The sequence below is a fragment of the Centroberyx affinis genome, unplaced genomic scaffold (genome assembly GCF_046629955.1).
Source record: "Centroberyx affinis isolate AG114_WGS23_722 - 3 ecotype Tasmania unplaced genomic scaffold, CSIRO-AGI_Caff_v1 ptg000436l_1, whole genome shotgun sequence".
Taxonomy (NCBI): Eukaryota; Metazoa; Chordata; class Actinopteri; order Beryciformes; family Berycidae; genus Centroberyx; species Centroberyx affinis.
Window position 1 is genome coordinate 429,462 of NW_027279100.1, and position 25,678 is coordinate 455,139.

The 25,678-nt window shown below is 44.1% G+C and overlaps 2 protein-coding genes across 3 annotated transcripts in view; one reads left to right on the forward strand and one right to left on the reverse strand.

The window, feature by feature from the left end:
* Positions 1-3,693: 3,693 nt before the first annotated feature.
* tgif1 (TGFB-induced factor homeobox 1) lies at positions 3,694-9,148 on the forward strand. The gene is made up of 3 exons (XM_071516933.1): positions 3,694-3,957; positions 5,913-6,142; positions 7,057-9,148. The coding sequence occupies exons 1-3, from the start codon at positions 3,942-3,944 to the stop codon at positions 7,723-7,725; spliced, it is 915 nt and encodes a 304-aa protein (XP_071373034.1). The 5' UTR covers positions 3,694-3,941; the 3' UTR covers positions 7,726-9,148.
* A 3,625-nt stretch (positions 9,149-12,773) lies between these two features.
* The window catches only part of dlgap1b (discs, large (Drosophila) homolog-associated protein 1b), a 44,750-nt gene continuing 31,845 nt past the window's right edge, over positions 12,774-25,678 (reverse strand). For both annotated transcript variants that reach the window (XM_071516903.1, XM_071516904.1), the window contains 6 exons: positions 21,408-21,793; positions 21,218-21,297; positions 16,657-17,072; positions 14,941-15,032; positions 13,677-13,829; positions 12,774-13,106 (listed from right to left, as the gene is read on the reverse strand). In XM_071516903.1, coding sequence (XP_071373004.1) covers positions 12,891-13,106; positions 13,677-13,829; positions 14,941-15,032; positions 16,657-17,072; positions 21,218-21,297; positions 21,408-21,793 — 1,343 coding nt within the window. In that variant the 3' untranslated portion in view covers positions 12,774-12,890. The remainder of the gene's footprint in view (positions 13,107-13,676; positions 13,830-14,940; positions 15,033-16,656; positions 17,073-21,217; positions 21,298-21,407; positions 21,794-25,678) is intronic.

A 25,678-nucleotide genomic window follows, 5' to 3' on the forward strand; every position in this document is an offset into this window, starting at 1 on the left:
AAGGCTGTTACAGTAATGTATATATACACAAATATGTTTATGCCCAAATACTTTATTTCAATCACAAATACTTTATTTAAACACTTGAATATGTGTTGGATATGTGAAGTGTTCTACATACAAAACACAATGCAGTAGGAGAAAAACAGAAAAAATGTTTTCTGTATAAAAAAAAGAAAAGAAAAAGGATTAAAAATGAGGCTGCATCCTGCCTGCTGTTTGGGTCGGGCAGCACCTCATCTACATCACAAGCATGTTCACACAGACTGGTCGTCTCTCAGTTCTGCTGAAGATCTAAAAACATGATGAGATTGGTTATGGTACAAGAATATTTCTATTTTTCAATATTAAATGACACATTACTGCATTGGCCAACCATCACTGAGTAGCACAGGCCTAGTGATGTAGGACTACTAACAGAACTACTACTACTACTACTACTACTACAGTATACTATAAAGAACAGTAGCATGGTGTAGAGAGTAGGCCACTTGCCTGTTTTCATTTCTGAATGTCTGGATGATGGAAGCAGCAGTGAAGCTCAGGTTGGGCTGGACTCTGCCCAGCCTCCCTCATGCTCAACCCATGTCGACCACATGATGAACCAAAATGACCTGGATCTCATCTGAGATAACTGTTCTCCTTGTTCTTCTTTGTCCTCGTCCTCCTCTTACTCTCACTCCTCTTCCTAGCTCTCACTGCAACATTGGTTTCCATTGTTCTCAAAAACAAGAGAGCTCACCTGTGGCTTTTTGGTGCTAAAGCTCTGAATTCAGATATTAGTGTTTATATAGTGATGAGTGGATGTTGCCAATTGGTAAATGAAGTTAAGCATTTCGGATGGCAGTGCTTCCAAATGAACACATGCGATTTTGTTTTTTGAATGTTGTGCCTTATGTAGAGAACTGTGTGTAGTGTTTTGCAAAAAGTGTGACTGAGAATTGCAAACTGAGTGAAAAGCAGAAAATGTGCTTATATTGTTGCAGACTTTGTTTAGGGATTTGATACATGCGTTTCAGGTTTTAGTGATTGTGTTCCAGTTCCAGTTTTAGTGTGTAAACAATTCTGGAAAAACGTTAGATAATAGGGAGAGAGGGGGTATTGGGGCACAGAGGTTATGCTTGTGTGGCCTAATTACCACCAGGACTATGTAGGCTCTTCCATGTTTGGACAGTGAAAGAAAACACCCATCATAAGTCATTTAGTCTCATATTCATTCTTAAAATAGTATTTATCTTCAAAACAAATGAAATGACTGCCAACAGAGTCATATTTCGCTTGTTTCCAACACATTTTCACTGGTTTCAGGATTTTGTCGGTATCTTGATAAAAGGGGTGACACCACCAGTATCAGAAAATGTCACTGAAATTCTTGAAACAAGTTAATTTACATTCAAAACAATTCAAATTATCTCACCCCATTGTTAGATTTTTTAAAATTTGATTTAAGAAAGAAATTTTTTTTTTTTAAAGATTTTAAGACTCAATAGGCCTATTAAACTGTTGAGCTGTATAGGCCTTTTTTCCTTTTTTGTGTATAATGATTAGTCATATTCCTAAATGAAATTGGCGTAGTTGATTATTAGTACCACCATGTGCATGCAGGCCTACCCTTTCCGCTCATATGGCTATTTTTAACACAATGGCTGACTATTTGAGCCTGTGTCTTTCCTGTTGGATAGACAACTTCTGTTTGTCTTGGTAAGAATATGAGGGCTTAATATAGATATAACCTCACTGGGTCTGCACGCTCTCCATTTCAGACTGCACTTGTCAATAGATCCAACTGAAATTCCAGGAAAGCATAAGGAAAAATCACGCTAATAATCCTGTTACGTTAGGCTGTGTTGTAGGCTACTCAGTTGTGAGTTTATAGAGACTTTATCATACATTATGCTATTTTTTAATCTCCTGTGGTATAACTCTATAATATTCCTACAATATTCCTGTAGGGCCCATATATAGATTTGCTGTGATATTTGTAGAATATCCTTCTAACATTTATAGGAATACTGTAGTTCTTTTTAGTAAGGGAAGGAGTTCACTTAAATTCAACGGCTACAGACAGAAAGCAGGTTAATCGGAAGAGGATTAGGGCCACATGTGAAAAATTTATTTGAGTTCTGAGTTTAAAGTCAGAAATCTGAGATTAAAGCCAGAATTCTGAATTCTGACTATAAAGGCCTGGTGAGGGTGATGATACATTTAACGTGGCCTGGTACTAGGATTGTATTAATATCAACAGTTGTTCCTCAAACCAAATGTGTCGTACTGTGTATAACTGTATGTTAAAACAGGGTGAAATCAATGGTCATATACTGTATAGTGTGGTATAATTACCACCAGAGGGCATCCGAGGACCTTGTCTAATACGTTAGGTTGCTTTCAAAGAAGTACCACAAACACCCGCATGGGGGAGACATTTGGCTTCTGGGGAAAAAAAACATGAACGCCTGAAACAAATGAATGCAGAGAGACGATGCTACAGCAGCTGTCGCAAGGCTGTGCGTCGCATACAAATGAAGCCATTGATCGTTTCCTTCACCGCACCGTTGGCTTTTTGTTTGTAACCTACTGTACTACACTGACCTCCAGCCAACGCAAGGCTGGCTTATCTTCCCTGTGTAGCCTATAAAACACACATTTATATCACATATTCCTTCATTTCCACAGTCATCCTATAATAATAATAATTTTAGAAGGAAACTAGTCTACAAATATCACTATCACGCAAAAAAAACCCCTGTTTTACATAATCGGCTATTATATTGATAGCATGGTAGATTAAAAAAAATACCATAAAATACGATAAGGTCACTATATGTAGACACACTACAATTAAGTCCCAATAGGGATATTATAGGAAATACTATAGAGGTATCATACGAGATATAACAAAATAAAACAAAGTAATATAATGTCACTATAAACTCACTTTTAAATTGGCGACCACACACACGCACACACACTATTAGCCCCTCTAAGAATATTATAGGATAGGCTAGTGATACCATAGGTAAAAGAAAAACAAAGTAGGCTACGATAATGTTGGTATTGACTCACTATTAATTACCACAGACACACTATAACCATATAGGAATATCAGGCTATAATACTTTGATGATATCACACGAGATTAAAAAAGTACGATAAGGTCTGGAAACTCACTAAATACCACAGATACACTATACGTTTCTGTAGGAATATTATAGAAAATATGATAGTGATACCATAGGAGATAAAAAAAAAAAAAAAGTAAAGATAAAGCCACCATAAACTCAATATTGAGTACCACACGCACATTGTAAACCGCTATAGGAATAAAGCAATATTATGGTGATTTTTTGTTAAGGTTGCAGAATAAATCGTCTAAACAGTAACACGAGGTTCGCAATCCTTTTACCAGAGCCTGTTGGTGTTTGTTGTTGTTTAGTACGACTGACCAAATAATGTAGGGGCTTTCCACTAATCATAACGTAATGTATAGGGTATTGATGTTTGTTTGGCTTTACCAGGGGTCTGCTACAGTTATGGCTTGGTGAGACTGTATCCATGTCAGTGGAACCATGCTGATGTCAGAGATTTTTCCTCTGCCCTCCACAGTGGGAGGATCTCTGTGCGTTGAGTCACGCAGCTGTCAAAGATAGCTGTCACCCAGTTTCAGGATCAAACACACATTCAATGAGAAAAGGGCTTTGGGCTGAAGGGAAGCGCAGATCTCAGGTAACCCCCTCAAGTCACCAAACAAACAAAAAGGACGAGCAAAAAAGAGAAGAAATCCAAAAGGAAAAAAAAGGCTTTTGATGAATAAGGATTTTCGACTATTCGGATACACGCTGTGGATATCTGGAGGAAAAGAAAAAAAAGCCCTGCAAGGACTAAAACAGAAGAAAATTTTCAACTGCGCTTGACGAGGCAAAACGGGGGAATTTCGGACGGAGATGAAGACAAAAAAAGGTAGGTTTGATGCTTTTTGCAGGAATCAATAAGGTCACAGTTGGTTTAGATAGCCAGACACAGCGTACAGAACGATTTACAGAGCGATTTACCCCTCTTATGCAAACCATGCAGTCTATTGTTTCCTTTCCAGACAGAACAGGGGGCTTTTCTCCCATGTGATGGCGGGATGTCAAAATTGATACAGGTTTGTCTGTTGTCTGCTATTTGGCTTGTCGTATTTTAATCAAAGTTTACCACAGTAGCAGACGGCAATGTTGCTGGGTATGTTTTTTTTTCTCTCGCGGTTTAATTAGGCTAACTTTGTAGCTGACTTCAAAGGTCAAAACTTAATTTACTAAAGCTTACTTTCAGCTTGAATATGGGCGAATGGTTGCATTGTGTAGAAGTCTTCGGTTTTACAAAGTGATGATAAAAGTTGACTGGAGTTTGACGACTATTGTGCCTCGAGAGTACGTAGCGTTACATTTTTACAGCGTACACGTCCTGCAAGTCGATATATTGTATCTCCTAACTGTCTATTACGAATGGAAAGATTATCCGCACAGAAAAACTGCCATTATTTTGTATCTATACTCAGATATAGGCTAATGTTCGTCCTGACCTCATTGTGGGAAGTTGCTGTTTGCCTTGTTACATTCTTGTACCTCGTGGTGCAGAGCGCACACACAATAGAAAACCCCTTACAAGTTGTTTTAAACTTTACAAAAACACTGTCTTCGTGCGCTTATACCGTGTTTTTTCCCTCCCTTTTGAATATTTGTATTTCGGAGGGATTGAAGTTTAAGTCGACCACGCAGTTTTGAAGTAGAAACTTTTTGAATTGCATACAAAGAACCACGCAGCCCTAGATTCTTTTGTTTAGTCTGGAGACGCTGATTTGCAACAGGTCTCCCCTCCCCCTTCCTCTCTCCAGCCTACGTAATTACCTCATCCTGTTGGCTGCTCAGACTTGGGAACTTTCTTAGCGTATTCATTTCCCACTAGATTGCCCTAGAGCAGACTGGACTGGATTATTGCTTGAAAAACTGTTTTCTGCATTTTATTAGTGGCGCCTGAGTTGCCAGCACGGTTAGTTGTTGGTGTTCAGGTATAAGTAGTGACGTTACCATCATATGAACAACCCTAACAATTCAGAAAAACATCAATTTATGCTTTTTCCCCCCTTTAAAAAAAACCCCTATGTTCATAACTTGTGTCAGTTTGATACTTTACTGTTTATGTATACTGATAATAAAGGTTTATGTCAGACTAAAACGTGGGTAAAATATATTTTACAAATAGTTTATGTGGATTTACCCTCCATTTCATCCCTGGGTACAAGTTTTGACGTTCAAACTAATTCAAATGCTCAAAATATGTTTGCCTAATGTGAGTCACAGTCACAGTTAGTCATGTGTCAACTAGATGCAAATACTTTTGTGTTTCATCATGGCTGATTATGATTAGACATGTCTAAAACACCTTGATTTAAAAAAACAAAAACAAACTATTACTGTATAATCTAAGCTGTTCTTCGAGGAAATCCCCCCCTTTGTGCAGTGATTGTTGCTGTGGTCAACCTAGTGTACTCAACTTATCTAAGCATGCAAGGTGTGCTTGGTCTGTGAAATAGACCTGGTCTGTATTTGTCGAGGCAGGTTTTATAACTGACACAGCATCGGATCAGCCTTTGTGACGTCCCCCCACCATCCCTCCCTCTCTCCCTCCCTCCTCCTCCTCCTCCTCCTCACACCCTCCCTCCCTATATGAATCACATGGCTGAACTTGACAGCTTGCCTCTGACACATCAGCTGCCTCCCAGACAGCCAGCGTTTGGCAGACGGCTGCGGCAGAGCGGGCGGGAGACTTGACAAGAGAGTGGTTGACATAAGAGGATATATATTCCATCCTGTTCTCACTGTTCTCATACGTTGTTTTTTTTTTTTTTCCTCACCCGCGATTGCCGCACGCAGGTTTGATGTTGCTGTCAGGGAGCGAGACGGATGATGAGGACAGCGTGGATGCCCCTCTGGATCTGTCGTCCAGCACGGGGAGCAGCGGGAAGAGGAAACGTAGGGGAAACCTGCCCAAGGAGTCCGTTCAGATCCTCAGGGACTGGTTGTACGAACACCGCTACAACGCTTACCCTTCTGAACAGGAGAAAGCCCTCCTGTCCAAGCAGACTCAGCTCTCCACACTGCAGGTATGGACAAACATAGGACAGAAGGCAATGCTTAGGATTTCTTACGTCTTTATCTCTGGTACGGCTTTGTAGTGTGCACTGACTACTGTAAAAGTAGAAAGAAAACAAGTGTCAGTTTGAGTGAATCATTTCCTGTCTTGATGGCAAACAAAACATGACACATGAACAGTGAATTGAAGGTCATCCAAGCCAGCTTGCTGTTGCAACATTAAGGTCTGTGAGACAACTTACTCCCAGTGTGCTGTGGGCTTGGCTGAGGCACTTGGACAGGAATTTCCCTCCCTCCAGCCCCTTTCCATCCCAGCTGTCTGGGAACAATGCAGAGTCATTTACATAGTTAGAGCTACAAGCCTCCCTGAGCCAGTTACCACCAACAAAAGACTGGAGCACAGGGAGAGGAGAACTGAAAGAAAAAAGGGAGAGATGACCAAGTTTAATGAGTTGACAAAAGAGAAATTACTTTTTATTGAATACTATTTAAAATAAAGGAATAAGAATACTTAAAATAGACTTTTCCAAGTTACTTTTTTCGATGAAAACTGAATGTTTAGCCTCTCCTAGTTTGAAGTGCTATCATAATATTTTGTGTAAATCTTTAATTTGACATTTAAGGTCAGGTTTTATGCTTGTTAAAAGGATAAACAGGAAACACTGATGGTGTGAAATGTACAAAACTAATGACCAGACAAGTAACCGCCTGGTGTGAGTGTGTAACAGAAGGTGTTTTTCTTTTTTGTGCTGAATTCTCTATTGAGAAAAACAGGTGCAAACTGCACTTGGTGATAAGTGTGCCAACAGAATCAGACCTTCAGACCCGTCATAGGCATTTTTTCAATTAAACTGTAAGCCAGGGGTGGAACAGAAGTGAAGTTTGGTTCTCTGACAGTCTGGATTTTGTTTGTTGTCTTTTCCAGGTGTGCAACTGGTTCATTAACGCACGGCGGCGACTTCTCCCGGAGATGCTGCGGAAAGACGGCAAAGACCCAAACCAGTTCACCATCTCCAGGAAAGGCAGCAAGGCGGGCGACAGCTTCTCCGACAGCTCCCAGTCTCCCAAACACGGCAGCACCGCGACCGGCATAGAGGAGAGCTACGACAAGCGCGTTCTGCACCCCTCCAGCTTCGAGCCCGCTATGCCCGGTGTCCTGAGGAAGGCCATGTCCCCCTCCACACCCTCTCCCACCTCCGCTTCCCCCTCCCCGGGGCCCATGCCCACCCGGCCGTCCGTCATCTGTCACACCACTGTCACCGCGGCGATGCAGGCCAGCCCCACGGCCGCCCTCCCCTCCGTGCCGGGAATAAACTCTGACAAGGCGGCCGAGCTGCTGCAGTCGGCGCAGGCTCTGGGGCTGCTCAGGTGCCGGGAGGACGGGCCGGGCAGCCAGCCAGTTCCAACCACTACCACCATCCCCAGCAGCACCAGCATGGAGGGCAACCTGAGCCCCCGCAGCGGGCTGTTCAACACCCCTCCCCCCACCCCTCCGGACCTCACACAAGACTTCAGCGGCTTCCAGCTCCTGGTGGATGTGGCGCTCAAACGGGCGGCCGAGATGGAGCTGCAAGCCAAACAACTGGTCTCTTAAAGGAGAAAGTGACAGAGAAGAAGAGGAGGGAAAAGAGACTGACTTTGTCTCTCGACTACGGAACTCCTCTGAGTTCAATGACTTGTCCGCACGCAACAGAGAACAAATCCACATGAAAGCCTGATCATTTCTATTTTTGGTATACCAATCAAATTGATGAGGATGTTTTTTATTGAAAAGAAAAAAACTGTATCAAGGTGCCTTGGCTGTTAGTTGTTTATTAATTTCATATACATGCGTATGTATCTACATGTGTATCTTATTTGCACACAGGGACCAAAAATGTTATCAGACAAATGCTGCCTGTCTTACGTCTTTCCTTTATATATCATTTTTAGAAAAAGGAGGTAGGTTCACCCCTCCTCCAAACACCAGTATGAAATGGGATTGTTCGATTCCACACCCGTTTACTGTTTTACATTTCAGCGATCAGTTCATGATTGGTCTGCCTCGTTTGTTTGCACACTAAGGCAGAGGAAGGTCATCTCAGTGTCTTAAACATACTTTGCTCTTGGCATCTATGACGAACTTATTCACTACTGTAGTAAATGTTATGTGTTTTCATGATAAGAGTATAGTTTTGATTTTGTAATTTACTTTTACTTTTTGCTATTTTAAAAGAAAAAACCTCTCTACTTTTTTTTTTTATTCAAGTTTTCCCACCGAGGGATATTTCAGATGACCAATGTAGCAGGTTCGTAGTCTGAGCCTTCATCCCATCACTCAGCGTAGCGACGGCCAGTGGACTGGAAAATGTAACACTACAAATGTCTGTTCTGCATTTGCTGTTTTACAACCCGACAAAGACAGCATTTTGAAATCACCAAAAAAGCATTTTCATGTACAATAGGACCATGTGTATAGTTAATGTGACACGATGCCCAATGATGTGATTTCTTTTCATACTGTGCAATGTTTGTGGCAAATAGGGGTCACATGGGATTCAAATAAAGTTTTGTTTTTCTACAACTCAGAATTGATCTTTTGCTATTTTCCCGCTGAGGATCACTCAGATCACTTAACACTAATGCCAGTTTCTACAGGCTTTAATCTTGTCAGTCCTACTAAACTTTCTGAAGCTTACCAATTCATCCCTCAGGGATAAAGAAAGTGTATTGAGTCATAATGTTCGGTAAATAAAAGGAGCATGTATGGGAGGACAGAAATAGTGTGTTGTTGATGTCTTTCCTTTCCACAGGCTACCCTGTTAGTCATTCTGAGACATTCCTGCGTGTGAGAGGTTTACAACAGCTCCTGCCAATTAGCATAATCCTGCATAAATTAACACGGGCAACCAGCAGACGTCAACAGTTTCCTGCCAACAGGGGGTTTTATGTGTGTTTGCGTCTCAATAGAGTCAATGTAAGGCAGCTTACAACTTAGAGGATGCTGGCTCGTCCAAGGCTAGGCAGACAGCTGTTCCCTTCTGGTCCTGCTACAGTCCTAAAGCTTCTCTTCAATAGGATTTGTTGTCTATATTTACTAAAACAATCACCCTTTCATTTGCACCATGTTCTTTTTCCAAGCTTAACCAAAAATCAATTTTTCTGATTTAAATGGCAATAAAAAGGTGTGCTGAGGTTGGCTTTTGTTTTATTAAAATGATCTAAGTAACTCTCAGATCTTCCACTTTAGGTTATCAGCTAGTTATACATACTAATAACAATAATACAGTATGCTTACAGTTAGGACAGTTAGTTATTCAAAAGGCAATATCCAAATAATCACTATAGATACTGTTTTTAGCATTGTACCTAAATGCTTACAACTGCCGATCATCAGCAGATGTACTGAACACACATTGGGTTTTCCATCGTTTGTCAGATGCTGCTTGTCAAAAGTGACAGATAGCTCTTGCGGTGGAGGTTGGGTCTAACCTGGAGGATGTAATCACTAATGAGGGTTCAAACAGACCTGTAGGCACACAGTGGGCAGCTGTAGCTCACCATGGAGGGCCATCTGAAGGCTAGACTGACCTAGGGCCAGGGCTTATGACAAGTACCACCTCCCCCCCTCCCGAACTCTAGCCATTGAGGTCAGCATGCCTCCGCTGAGCATGATTGATGTGTGAATGACGAATCACCAGAAGCTGTATGTGCAGGAGTGACGAGGCTAAGCCAAGGCCAAAAGTGCTGTCTAATTATGGGGGCCCGCCCCTGCGGAAGGGAAATGCCCTAAAAACACCCCATGCTGGCCTTGTAATCTGTTTAATTATATTCCAATTGAAAACACATGTGGAGAAGGAAAGGAAAGAAATGCACACAACAATATTATGGCAATGATATATATATTTTTAATGCTGATAAGATTTTCATACACGTGCCATAACATCAACAGTGTAATAACATTAATTACAAAATGTATATCTGCTTAATATGTTATTTGATTGTTTTTTAGTTTACATTTACATAGGGAAACATTCATTTATGTACAAATGTCCATTTGAATGTTTTTTTCTTAATATAACTACATCACAAGCCTCAGAATTGCCAGGATTGCTGAAGTGTCTTTAGTTTGGCAATTAACCACAATCCAACATTCTGGTTTCTATGTCAACTCCCTGCTATACCAGGGGCATTATATTGATATGTTAATATAATAAACATAAATAATAAGTCAATCATTTGACAGACAGTTCAATTCAAATACAGGTTCCAAAGTAAAAAATACTAAAATGATCTTGATCTAATGGCATAAAGTTAGAACTATCGTAACTTTTTCGTATCCTCTCTAAAATTCATATTGACCAACTAAAGGAAATATAAATCATACAGTACGGTTACTTCATCACGTGAGTTCCATCACAAACAAACTGGACTTCTCTCTATTAAAACTTCAGGTAAGAACATTGTAGCCGTTCAGTAACAGCAATACTGGGGACACTTAGCAGGAATATATCCTTCCCTATAGTTACCCAATGGCACAAAACCTTGTCAAATCAATACAGAGGACTGGAATACACACCAAATTCCTGCTATTCTGTTATTAAAACTATCATGTGACGGTAAACCGGCTTCAGATTGTCTCCACATTCAAGCAGCTGACAAAAATACCTTGTTACGATGAACTTATTAGGGTTGAGGTCTTGAATAGAAACATCATTCAGAAGACGGCGTTGTACTATTTCCCGTATTAAAGTTCATGGCCTATCCAGGTGACTGGGGTTATATACAGTAAGAGACAAAGCCTATTCATGGGTCACATACAGTCACATGAAGTTACATTGACAATCATTTTCTTTCTCTCTCTCTGTCTCTCGCTCTCTCTCTCTCTCACACACACACAAACACACATGCACACAATATTCTTCTTCCCCTGAGGCTGTTGTTGTGCTCGACTATCACATTAGAAATTAAGGCTGATCACTGAAACAGAAAGACAAAAGGTGCCTGTCATGCTAAAGAACCAACGTAAAAATAACATAAACACAGTATAAGGGCCTTGTTGTCAGTGCATAATTATAATCACAATGTTGATAAACAGTCAGTTTTTCCTAATCAATAAATAAAACATGAATACAAAACATTAGAAATTGGATTTTATAGGACCTTCAAATAATTGCTTCATTTGGAGGCAGAGATAGTGCACACACAGTGAGGAGAAAATAGTCCCTTTTCAGTCTCAATACTGTCAATGAACCTTTTTTTTTTTAAATGGCATCATAAAATATAGTACCATGACCAATATTGTACCAAATATCAGTATTTTAGATGATCATCTGAAACGCCAAGACAATATGAGAAAGGATCAAAACAGTTAAAAAAAAAAAAAAGTAAACGATGAGAAAGACAAAAATATCAATTACCTTGTGTCAGCATGCATGTAATGTCATAGTATGTTCTTTATACAAACATGTTTGTCTCAGTTTAAAATGATGGACAGGATGGGTGGCTTGTTTACAGTTTGTCGATACTGCTACTTTAATCATCAGTAATAACTAGGCCCCCTTGGACCTAGAAAAATAGGAAGCACTTTTGAAATGAGCTTTTGAATTAAAACACACACACACGCACGCACACGCACACAGAATAGTTTTGTGGCATTTCACAACACTGATTCTTTCAGTGAATTGCACTCTCTCTACAAACTAATAGCGGAGCCCCAATCTCTGCTCCTGGTTGAAAAGCCACTTTGCCTCACCTGGGGGAGCAACTTCTGACCTTTGACCTCTCCCCTCTAGGGTCAGCCTCCTGCTATTGGAAAGACCCACTTTTACACAGAGGGAGAATTGTGTTACTATCTGACACTATGATTTTCTTGTCTACAACAGACCAGTGCTTTTTCACCAAATCACCCCCCACCCCGTTGTTTTTCTTTTCAGCTTATAGTATTTTCAGAATGAGCTTATGGTATCGAGATACAAAAAAACTTTTAAGTTAACATAATTGTGCAATTTGATAATACAAACAAGTACAGAAGATCAAATGAAAATATAGCTTCTCAAAGGCACCAGAGACTTAGCACCACATGTTTAGCACATGTGGCAGGATCCTCTCTAGTGTTACGCTGACATGACATCTGATTGCTTCCTGAAGAGGTGAACCGATTCTGGGACAAATATCAAATACGCGTCTATAGGTCTTAGGAGTAATCTGCTATGAACAGATCAGATCAAATACATCAGTCACACGTTTGTGTGTGTGTGTGTGCACGTACACACACATACACACACACACACACACACACACACACACACACACACGTGCACACATGTTCTTCCCTCCCTGTTCTCCTCTGCTCTCTTTCTCCGCACCTGAAACTCGATACGTAAAGCGCCACTGCTGTGCTACACCTGGCTTGCTTTGTGATAGCAGGTCACTTGATGGAGTATTGGTTGAAGGGAAAAGGGGATTATTAGATACTTCTTTGGGAGTAAGGGGCGGGTGGTGTGGGGGGGAGGGGAGGGAGTGCTACATCAAAGCTGGGAGAAGGAAATGGGGGGAATAAATAAATAAATAAATAAATGTACAATTCTTGTTCGAACGACTCTGCCGCGGTGACCCCACCCTGCTATGGGAAGTCAACAAAGATGTGATTATGTTACGTTAGCACCCTACCCTCACCATTCAGTGCTGTTGTGTGACCGGACAGTGTCTTGGGCATGTCTGTGTGTGTGTGTGTGTGTGTGTGTGTGTGTGTGTGTGTGGTACATGTGTTTGTGTGTCTCATAGTCTGGTCTGAGCCTCGGGGATATAGATCTCGATACTGTCTGCGCTCTCGGTAGCAGAGCTCTGTCGGACTGAGGCGGCACGCTTGGCAGCCAGCAGGCGTTTGCGAGCCTCCAGACGCTGGCGCTCAGAGCTCTCCAGGGAGCGGTCCCTAGCCAGGGGAGGGTGGCCCTTCTGGGGCTTCTTTGGCACGGGAGGGGGCATCCTTCTCTCCTGGACAGGAATGACAAATAGTCTTAATAACAGACCACTGAGTCCTCATGGCAAGCCGCAGCAAAACACAGCAAGGAGCGACACGATGGCAGCCGTTTTGCACAGAGGTTAGACAGAGCAGAACAGCTTCTGCCGGCATAATGTCAGAGCATGCAATTTTGAATGAGGTTATGGTTCACGGTGGCAGCTGTTTGTATGGGGTAAGAGTGCACGGCGGTGGCCATTTGCGTGAGGTAAAAATGGCCATTGGAGATGGACAGGCCCCAACGGTGCATGGCAGGTAGAGTAGCTTCTCAAAAGCAGCTCACTGTCAACAACAAGACAGAACAAAACACACAGACACAAGTGGTGACATCAGGCAGGCAACATGACAATACACAACATGTATGCATGCTACAACAGTGTTTAGTGTGGACCTTCAGCAGTCACTTCCAATTATACATTAATGATAGCAAATACGTGCAGGTTAATAAGGCATTCCAAAACAAAATTAATGTTAGATGAATTAGATTAGTTAATATGGAGTTGAATGAATCTGATATATTTGATCTCTGCTACGTGTGTCCGCACCTTAATTTGCGGGGGGTCCAGAGGTTTCCAGTTGTTGGCTTTGAGCTGGTGGAGCTCATCGAACTTCAGGCTGATGTTCTCGATGGACAGCTGGAGCATGTCCCAGAAACCTGCCAGGTCCTGGGAGATGGGCCGCGGGTGTGCGTTTGGGTTCTGATAAACACAATTGCATACATGCACGCACACGCACACACACACACACACACGCACACACACACACACACACACACACACGCACGCACACACACACACACACACGCACACACACACACACACACACACACAGTTATTAACAACAGGTAATTTTACTTGCTAATCCTATATTTTTCGAAAAATGCTGTTGCGCTCTGATGACTCAGTGTTAGTGCTGGTGCATGGAATTTACTTTCAGATGAAGTCAAAGGCACAGTTAGGTAAAAATTAGCTGGACAAAAATAGCAAATAATCAAAATTTACAAAATGTATTTATGAAACAGGCACTATGCCTTGTTGTAAAGAAATGTGATTATTTTGGTCTTTTGTCCAGCTAATTTTTGGCAGTGTACAGAATATGCCTTTTACTTCTTACTTTTCCTTTGTTTAGAATTATATTTCCACTATGGCTGCCAACATATCGGGCTAATATTTGCCTTTTATTAAATACCAGATATGCTGGATGATGGAGGTTCCTCCCTGACCTCAGCTACATTAAAAGTCTATACATTTGAATTTCTTTGGACATTTTAATTATTCATTTAATTCTTCAATAATATTTATTGTAAATTGATTCTTCATTTAAAGGCACTAATCTATCCCAGACTATCACTGTTATTGAATAGCTGGGGTGGGTGACCCTGCCTCATTAATATGGATTTCAGTGGAGAGTTTTAGCATCACAAGATGGTCTAAATGCTGGTCTACAGGCTTTTCCAATAAATAAAATGTCTGCTTTTCCAATGAATAAAATTCTGGAGGTAAACACTGAATATTTGTATTTTTATGGCATGAAAATGGAAAAATGTAGTGAACAAAATATCGGCTTTTGGCTGCTTCAATACAGAAATGCCAGTACTGGTATCAGCCTTCAAAAACCCATATCGGTCGAACACTAGCTTGCATCCTAGTTATATTTTTTGTATGTGAAAGACAGCAATGTTGTGTAGAACATCCACTCTAGACGCATAGTAAATGAGCGCTGGCCTAGCCTGTCAGAGTGATTTGTGCAGGATGATGTCAGCGTGGGGGGAGGGATGTGGGAGCATGCAGTGGATGAGGCGACACATACCAGATTCTCCTCACACAGCTCCCGGAACTGCTGGAACTTCTGGGACATCAGCAGCTGGGCACTCCCCACTGCACTGCGGATCTTCCCCAGGACTGCAGAAAGACACAGGCACACATGCGCACGCACACACACACACACACACACACACACACACACACACACACCACGATGCAATTACTCACAGAACTGCATACTGCAGGCATGTTGCACAACTAACAGTGAAGGTGCATTAGTAATACAATAGCGAAAGGCTGCGCTAGAATCCCCTTCATCTGTGCCCCACAGGAGGGGAAGTCATTTAGGGAAATGAAATAATTACTGAAACGCATTGAAATTCCAAATCCAAAGCAATGCTTACCCAAAATAGAAAGCCTACATCTACAAACAACCAAAAATGCTACGTGCACATTTGCATATTAAATGCGTTTAGTTGTTATGTATCAAAAAGGAAACTTCATAAATCAAGCCCAAGGTCAAAAGAATATATTTCAGGATTGCTACATTTAATTTCCCTCATTAAGTCAGTTTGGCAGGCTGGTCAGTTCTGAGGTATGAGGTCAGGATAAACAAGGTTGTACTGTATAACCTCCACTGTGCTGTTCACTGCTATTGACGCACAAATCTCTATGGAGAGGAACTGTCAGTGAATATATTTCTGAACATGAAGAGAATAGGATCACAAACTGAGAGGGGGAGTAATGAATCTGCACTACAAACACAAAATGTCTTCGGCCCTTCAGGTTGTGTGTGTGTGTGTGTGTGTGTGTGTGTGATAGTGTTGGATCTGGAAGACATAACCTTGAGGCAGCCTCCCTGTTCTGCACATTGTGTGAAAGGATCTCTTGCCTCAAACCATAACAGCACACTAGCTGCATAGGCAATGATGTATTTTCGGTGAGGGATGAAATCACTTGCACAGTCAGGATAGGTATAAACACAATGCCTAAGGCTTATTCCCTGGACTGGTGTGTGTGTGTGTGTGTGCATGCATCAGTAAAGGCATGTGTGTGACTATAAGCACACACGCTCTCGCTCTCTCTCTCTCCCTCTCTCTCCCTCTCTCTCCCTCTCTCTCCCTCTCTCTCCCTCTCCCTCCCTCTCTCTGTGTATGTTACATCAAGATCAAATAGTTGCCTTGAAGGCGCACTGGGAGAAATCCCTTCATTGACATTCATGTTTGTGTGAGAGGTCATTATACAGTACATCCAGAGGACAGATGTGTGGCTACAGCCAGCAGTGCCATATTGATAAGTATGCCCGGTATGTCTGTGGAGGCCAGAGGGCCTGAGACAGGAACAAGCAGCTATTGTGGTCTAATACCATGAATACCAGCACTCTCCAAGTCAGTTGGTTTGGAAGAGAGAGGAGAGGAGAGGAGAGGAGAGGAGAGGAAATTGAGTTTAAATCTGAAATTGAGAAAGGAGGAAGACAATCCAAAGAGGCAAAATGTCTCAAGAAACTAGAGAAGCAGGGAGAAGAAAAACAATATCACCAGAGTGCAAAGGACTTTCTTTTCATATCTATCCATCTGGCAGTCATGGTCCCAAATCCTCATGCATACCGGAAACCGTGTTTGACTGTGTCAATTACTGTTTCCTTTTCTGTAATGGTGTCTTGTGGGGTCACTTTGTGGCAGGACACAATAATAATAAATTCATTCATTCATTCTTTCTTGTCTCCAATGTTTTGGCACATAAACTCCGTGACTCTACTCACTCTCTTCCGGCAGCTGGTTCTCCACCTCGTCCTGTTCCATCTGTCTACACCAGCCCTCCATGCGCTCCGTCTCGGCCTGCAGCAACTTGAGGAACCAGCGGCCGTCCCGGGGGCACACCGACCGGCCCGCAGCCTCCAGCGCCTCTTCCTCGGGCTCGGCCACGCTGTCCATCCAGGGGTCCGGAGGGGGCAGGATGGACGGGTCGAACCCCACCTCCCCGTAGTCGTCCCCGGCGCAAGCGTGGTAGTGGTTCCCCGAGCCCTGGATGCTGACGGTGGAGGTGGCGGCGTCGCGGGAGTGCTGCCGCGGCATGGTGGCACAGTGGCGCGGCGGCAGCGCCGGGCCGTCCGCCGGGTCGTCGAGGTCGGCCTGCACAGCCGTGGTGACGCTGTTGGAGCGGGTCATCCTGCGGTAACTGAAGGAGAGGAGGACAGAGAGGGAGTGTATTTCATTTTTCCATCTGCTACTGATCTGATTTTATTTAGCAATTGATTACATGTACTGATATAGTACAGTAATACCACATCAGTGTCTTCCTTTTAGCAGTAATTATGCTAATATTGTTTACGCCCTCTTCTTGGAGGTGGTCCCGGTATGAGGAATTCAAATGATCACAGTGATTCCATATCTGATAGCTGTGGATAGGAACGAGGAGAGTCTTTTGTGTGTGTGTGTGTGTGTGTGTGTGTGTGTGTGTGTGTGTATGTGTGTCTTGTCACCTGGCTCATTCAAAAGCAACAGAGTGTGCAATCGTCTGTCACACCACAGCCCGTGTTCTGGGGCTGATGCACATGCACACATACATGCACACACACACACTCAGACACACACACAAACACACACACAAACACACACACACACCTGGGACCCTTCTCTACAGCTGGGTGTGCCGTGTCGTATTTGGCTCAGAGGCTTTGTGCCCCTGTCAGACAGTCCTTGCCAAGTCCCTCCACACTATGTGCCAAGACAGACACACACACACACTCGTGTGCAAAGATAAAATCAACACGCACACACACACACACACACATATACACACACACACACACACACATACACACACACACACACACACACACACACACTTGGCTTGTTCTATAGAGCAGCTCACCACCCCAGTGATGAATGGGAGGCCAGAGGGATGGGGGTGTTAGGGAAAAACTGGCCAACTGACTGTGCAGTGACTAGACAGCCAGCAGTCTAATCACTGCCAGATTACAACTTGAAGCTGTAAAAGACTCAAAGCACATCTTTTATTAACACATACAAGAATATGCCAGAATGCCGCTCATCGAATCACTCAAAAAACAATGTTTGTGCTTTGATACGTGCACATAATAGCACACAGACACACAGTGTCCCCATAGATACACACAGAGAGCAGATAAAAACAGGGAAAAACACACTAGTGGGGTACCTATTTGTCCCAACTCATGGATCCACATGCAAACCATGTATTTTTAGAATTATGGTATACCAAACATGGATTATCATGATGTTAGTCATGTCTGGTTTTACATATTTTTGACTACCTCAGCTGTCAACAAACGGGTAAAAACTTTGCAATGCCAAGAGCCATTAAGAGAGACTGGTAGCATTGCTAACCAGTCACCTCTGTGTATCTATACATACCCACAACCCTCTCACACATGAACCTCGGCTTGACCTGCCCGCAGCATGACACTCACAAATCAGTCTAGCTCCATCACGTCTGCCTCGGCCCATCTCCGGACACTCAGTCCTCCTAGACTCTACCTATTCATCTCCACCTCCCCTTTCTCATTCATCTCTTCTCTTCCGTGAACAGAGAGAGAGAGAGAGAGGGCAAGGGAGTGGCTTTGGGGTAGATCAAACAGAGTGTGTATGTGTGCATGTGTACGTACCAGTGCCTGCAAGTGTGTGAGTGTGTGTGCACAGCAGTTAAAGAGTAACTCCTCCGAGCAGGTGTTCAGCTCTAATGACCTCAGCCTGCTTTCTATCAGCCCGCTAACAACTTCCTGCAGGGGCAGAGACAAGCAAGGCCAAACACAGCCCAGACAGAGAGAGAGAGAGAGAGAGAGAGAGAGAGAGAGAGAGAGAGATGGAGGGAGAGAGAGAGAGAGAGAGAGAGAGAGAGAGAGAGAGAGAGAGAGAGACAGACAGACAAACAGACAGACAGAGAGATAGGCATATTGATAGATAGGAGGTAGCAAAACAACAAGAAAGGGAAACAATAGAGGAAAGCTGAGGGACTGAGAAAGAGGAGCTGGTAAAAAATATGAGGAAGGTAAGCAGGAGAGGAAAAAGGAGGGAAAGAGAGAATATGAGAGCGAATAAAAAGGCAGAAAGCCCCATGTTCTTGTTACACTCATGAGGAGTATATAGCGGAAAGCTATAAATCACACTAGAGGTAGAGAGGGAGTCTTGCATTCCATAAGCTGCCTCCTTCGGACAGCCTCTTTACCTCTGGGCACTTTGTTTCAATGCATTTATATTTTCTGTCCATTTAGAGAGAAAAGAGTTCAAACTAGAAACACAAGGACCAGAAATAATGGTTAAAAACACAAAGAGCACACAACTACTAATCTGGAGATAGGATGGAGGTCTAGAACAAGGTGAAAGAGGTATGTCGAACGAAACATACAGTACACAGACCCTCTCATGCTTATTATGGACCACAAATTAACACTCTCCAGTTGTATACACCTGAGGCTTTTCACTGTTTGTTTGTCTTATCCCAGTAATGACAAACTCTCAGTCAGTTTGGACACGGACGGAAAAGACAGGGAGGTCTAGCTAGGTTAAGTTAAGTTGACTTTTCAAGATGGCTGTGCATATGGTTTAGTCACTATAGACCATGAGCAACATTCCACTTCCCCTGTGACTGCAAAGCCACCTGGTGACCACCAACTCAAACCTGACATGTCTTGGGAATCAATCAATTCATCCATCAAATGGTATCTAGCCTGTATAACCCATTTCAGGGATCTTTTCCTGCGTTTTCGTGTTCCTGATCACGTCCCTGCTCAAATCACTGAGCAAGGTTCACTTGTATACATCAGTGTGGGAGTAAATATGCGATGCATGAATAAAATCAACATCTCCCAACATGCCTGGGCAGAGAGAGGTCCAGGTAAAGCCTATGTAAAGACAAGCGTCTCGTTTGTAGCATTCATCTCTTTCTACAGCTCTCCTCCACTCCCTTTCAGTTAGACAGGCCTAATCCTAGTTCAAACAGCAAGGTGAGGTTATGACCTACGACTGCTACATATAAACACACAGGCACACAAGGACACACAAACAGATACACACATACACACACACACACACACACACACACACACACACACAAATGGGGAGTTTGAGTACCGGGGCAAGGCCACAGGAGTTTGGCACTCTCACCGTCTGGAAATCTAATGCCCAGACCTCCCAGGACAACACACGCACACACACACACACACACACACACACACACACATACACACACGCATGGACACGCACACACACGCACAAATGCATGCCAACAGGTAAACAATCAAACATGCACCAACAAAAACACCCACCCACCCACTCCAAACATTAACTAGTGAAATGCTGCATCACATACAGGCATCAGCAGGCTAGCAGACTTGTAGGTGTCTGGAGGAGTTAATATTTGCCTTGGCAACTCAGGGAAGTCAGCCTCTTTTTCAAAGCTTGGTCAGTCAGCTGAGACCTCCTCTCTCAGAAAGCCCCTCACATTCCCTCACACTGAGTATGTGTGTGTGTATGAGCATGAGTGTGTGTTTTTAAGTGCTGGAGTCAGCCCTCAAACTGACCTTTGATTGAGGTGATGTCTCTTTGAATTCCCGCATGTCTTGGCTACAGTATGAAAAGCCAGCACGGTGGCTAAATTTGTCATCTTCCCTCACCAAACAGAGGGTCACTGTTTTGACAGGGTGGACACAGGCAGGCGTTACTGGCACACAAGCCGTAAATGCCTGCGTGACTTTTCGCACAACTCATGGACAGTTCCTGCCAGAGTAACTAGGCCGTGACAGGCCTGCTGCAATGTGAGCTAATGGTGTAGCATGAATACTAGGCTGCTTCTTCTCAAACCAGCAACATTAGGCTGGAAGAGAGGCTGTAGTTGACAGCGCACTCTCTCTCAGAACTAAACAAATCCCTAAAAGTCCCTCCCCTTTTCTCTCACTCTCTCTCTCTCTCTCTCTCCCTCCCACACACACACACAGAGCCGTAAAAGTAGCCTGCTGCCTGAATCACAATGACTGGAGCAACAGATGGCTGTCAACTCACCCCCTCCACCTCCCCAGCTCCCTGCACCACATCCTCTGGCCCAGCTGTCACTTGGGGCCCCTGGCTGAGGGGTTTCTGACGCCAGCCTCCCCTGAGCTGGGGACAGCTGCTGCGGGGAAGCTAGAGTAGGGGGGCAAGCACTCCTACCACATACTACAAACCTCTCTCTGTCTCCACAAGTCCTCTCTCTGCCCATGCTATCTCTCTCACATTCATCCCATCTGACTTATCCAATTTCACTTTTATAGCCTCTTGTTCTCTCTCTCTCTCTCTCTCTCTACTCACCATCGTTCATCCTCCACCTGAATGCCTATGGACTGGAACTTGGACTGTTCCTCTGTTGGCCCTGCTTCCTCTGGGTCCACCTACAGCCGCAAGGGTGGAGGGGAGGAGTGGCAGGTTAGAGGAGGAGGAGAGAAACTGTCAAACCGAACGTCCAACTTACTTGGGGCTAAAGCTGAGCTCATCCTCTCACCTGGATCCCTATGGAGAGGCACTTGCGGAGCGCTTCCCTCTGCGCCTTGCTGTCGGCGGAGACGTGGGCGACGGCGGAGGTGGTGGCGGTGGCGGTGATGGTGATGGTGCTGTTGGTGACGTGCTGGCTGGCGGGGCCGTGCACCTGGGCGTTAGCTGCCTCGATGGCTGCCGTCAGGGCCTTCATGCTGTCGATGCTCTCCGTGGAGTTGGACAGGCCCGGCTGGGAGCTGATGCCGGTCCGCGGGCCGCTCCCCCCGTCCATGTAGGCGTCCTGGGCCGACTCGGTGCTGCTCTGGGCCGTGATGGATATGAAGGGTTTGGACGGGGTGGTCCGTGGCGGGACGGGGGGAGGGGTCTTCTTGTAGGTGGTGATGCATGATGATACTGCAGGGAGGAGAGAGAGAAAGAGAGAGAGAGAGAGAGATAATGAACGATTACCTTGGCTACACAGTGAATACATAACTCTCAAAAAAGAGCTTGTTCTATTGAATATGATGAAACTTTTATGATCCCTGTGGGGAAATTGGGTTGTTGCAGAAGTAAATAATAGGATACAACAAAGAAAAATAGAATATAAATAAGACTGTAAAGAGGGGACATTAATCATAACACAACCCATAATTACAACACTAGAATATATTAAGTAGAAATTTATGAATTAAATGAAAATATACAAATTACAACATGGGTGCAAGGTACGCAAAATAATAGAACAGATGAAGAGAAAAATGAATGAAAAATGCATACAATATGAAAATCACTCAGGAAATGATTTGTGTGACAGCTAGACTAACACACTGACAGTTTAGCCAGAGGTCTGAGATCCCTGGAACTGAAATGGACAGTAGATTAGGGCCAACTTTACCAAATCAGAGCCAGTCTAGTAAAAGGATTAGCATGCTAGCCACTTGACCTACTGATCTAGATGGTTAAAACCTCTCCAGTCCTCTACCCACTTATTGTACTCGGAACGATTTGACGGTGCTGAATATAGCTCTGTGTGCGTGTGTGCCCGGGTGTTGTTTGCATGCATAATTAAGTGTAATCACAGCAGTTAAATGAAATTGTAGGAGACAGAGAGAGCTCAGTACACTCTAATAGTCTAGTCAAGGCTATGTGATAAATCAAAGCAAATAGATATTAAAATCAGCATTACAGCCAGTCAGGTAAAACCGCAACAGTGCTGCTCAGTATCTTTCTCTCTGTCTCTCTCTACTCTCTCAGGTTACATCTACAGGTTAGCACAGACAATGGAGCCTCTCACACACAGACAGTCAGTAGCCTGTGTATAGAACATGCCAACAGACAAAAAAAAACAAAAAAACATGGCCTGTCTAAAGAAACAAAACACAGCCACCCCCTAACTGCATTATGCCTTGGAATCCCCTTTCTGACCCGGTGCTATCATCAAAACTAGGTCGCTCTCCTCGCTCTGCAGCAAAACTAGGACAGTGAGTTTCCTGGATCCCTTTAATCCCTACAAAAGACAAACATCCTACCGTGGCGAGATCGCTGCTGTGTGTGTGTGGCAGACAACTGTTGCCAGCCACACCCAGCATGAGGAGCCATGTCTAAAACCATTAGAACAGGACGTGGTTTTCTTTGTGCCTTGCTGTTTCACTGACAGCTATAGAGGGCTTGACATATTGGAGGTGAACAGAGGGCTGACTTCATCCACTTGTTCTGTCAGTGTGTCCCCCCCCCCCCCCCCTTCTCCCTCCCTCACCAGAAGTGACTGGATGATCCCAGACAGGATCTCGGTCAGGTTTTGACAAGTTGAAAAGTACTCAGACGGGAGGAAGATTGTGTTGAGATTAGATCAGACTAACATCTGAGTCTTTGTTGGTGCTGTAACAAGCCACAAAGACGAAAAAAAATTACTTATTACATCTCTATTCTGTACCATCCTGCCTCTAAATGTCAGATGTATCTGTTCTGGAGACAGATGAAGGGGATGCAGGAATTACTGTCAAAGCCGTCGCAGGCAAAAGCATCTGAACATGCCTCGATATGTAGCAGTGTCCAGACGGTTCGCAGATGTCTGGGGAACATGATCGACACACAGGGACGATCTTTGAAAAGGTCACCGAGTACAAACCGTACAAACCGCCAAGAGAACAAAAAAAGGCACACTGAACACACACATGCACTCACACAGCGGGGAGGGCGAGGTCCTGCCCCTATCAGCCATGGAGGTTCAAAGGATAGAATGTCAGCCCTTTCAGAGCTGCTATCCCCTGAAGTCATCTAAAAGTCACACATCGTGTGGGTGTGCATGTGGGGTGACTGTGTGTGTGTGTGTGTGCTGTGTGCATGTTCCTCCCAGGCCAAGAGAAGGGTTAAAGAACAGAGGGTTCGCTCAATAAAGCGCTGTATGAAACAGGAGACGACGCGCCGCGCCCCACCTAGCTGTCACTGCGAGGGCCAGACACACCGGAGAATGACAGGGGCTTTGAATGCCGAGACAGGTTAAGTAAACACACTCAGGAGTCGGAACATGCCCGCACACACATGTATGCACATAAGGGCCCACAGACACACACACACGCGTGCACACAGAGGCACACAAATACATTGACACAGCCCAGCCTAACGTTTCAAACTCTCCACATCAATGGAGACCACAGACTTCCTGCCACTGATATACTCTCCATCCATCTGAAACTGTTGTCAACAATGATCTGGACCAAACCAGAGACTGTGTGCGAGTGTGTGTATTAGTGTACCATCAAACATTTGGCAAAAAATGAATGGCTCACATGGATTATAGTTGCCAGATTTGAGAAATCCAGAATTTGTGTGTTCCAAAAAACAGAGTAAGTGAAATCTTCTAATCCCTTTTTGGCTGCTCATTGCCGCACCACCATGACAGCAGTGAGGGGAAAATCATTGACCAAAACAACTGTCCTGATAAGACAGAGGCCAAGTTTCCACAGAGGGGAAAAATAGTTTGGTCTTCTTGCAGCCATGAAAGCATGAGAGTACTATACCGCCCTGGACCTCCCACACACACAGACAGACATGCAGACACACACATACACATGCACAGACACACACACACACAGTCAAGGACACAGTGTTATATGGAAGGCGGAATGTGACACTGGATTCCACCAGACCCTTAAGAGGGAATGTGGAAAACCCTCTTCGCCACCACAGATACACACTGACTAGCACACACAGCTTTTCTCTCATTTCTTCATAATATCAAGTTAATGCGACTTTGATCACAGCATCAAAAAAAGACAGCATTCATATTTTCTTGTGTGCAAGAAGAACCGGCGACAAATTCCCTCACTTAATTGAAGTGGGATTGTGGAATGTCAGTTGTCTTCCCTTGCAGAGGTGCAGCATGCTGCGAGCATTGTCATTCCACAGAAGAGAAGAGTTTGTGAATGACAAAACTCTAGTGGCACTCGGCCAAATCCCTCTTTGACAAATGCTTCAAAAGTCCCATGCCGACAAGTCGGTGTGAATAGCAGTCCTTCTGGCAAAGCCCACCCCCTCCCCAGGGCTTGATAATATCAAAGAAAGTCCTCTCCTCCCCTGAAACAAAGCAACGTCTCCATTCATTTCTCTAGCTCAGAGAGAAAAAAACAGACTAGCTAGCCACCTCTCTGGCTCCACTGATCACAGTGTCCCATTTGAAGACTGTGTGTGTGTGTGTGTGTGTGTAGGTGTATGCCATTTCCTTTATACAATCAAGCAAGTTCATGTTACTTAGTGGACAGATTGAAGGCAGGGAACTGCCTTGTAATCTCCAATCTGTGTATCTGTGTGATACAGAGTAGGCCACTTCAAAGAGCAGTTTGGCTTAAGAAGCTAGCGAACAGTATCGGGCTCCCCCGCGCGGGGGCCAAGGGCAAATCCACCACCATCCAAACAAATACAAAGGCCAGGAAAGGGGGCAGTTGGTATGGGGGAACATTGACAGCTGAGCCCAGCTGCACTGTGTTTGGGATGAGGGTCTGCCAGAGGGGAGAGGGCAGAGAATAGCAGACAGACAAGAAGAGCTGAGGGGGTGGAGGAACAAGAGTGAGGAGGAGGAGGGTGGAAGGAGGCTAGAGAGCCACTGCCTGGCTCTGTCTGCTCTCTCTCTCCCTCTCTCTCTCTCCCTCCCTCCCTCCCTCTCTCTCTCTCTCTCTCTCTCGCACACACACATACACACACACACACAGAACCAGCTGGAGTCCTTTGTGATAGCGTCACCATGGCGACACGTAGCAACATGAAGTTTGCTGGGAGGCTTGGCGTTTGAACAGCAGCAGG

Bases quoted from the DNA above. Each gene is read 5' to 3' on its own strand.
- tgif1 (XM_071516933.1), top strand. The intron at 6,143-7,056 runs GTATGGACAAAC...TGTCTTTTCCAG, and splicing joins CTCAGCTCTCCACACTGCAG to GTGTGCAACTGGTTCATTAA.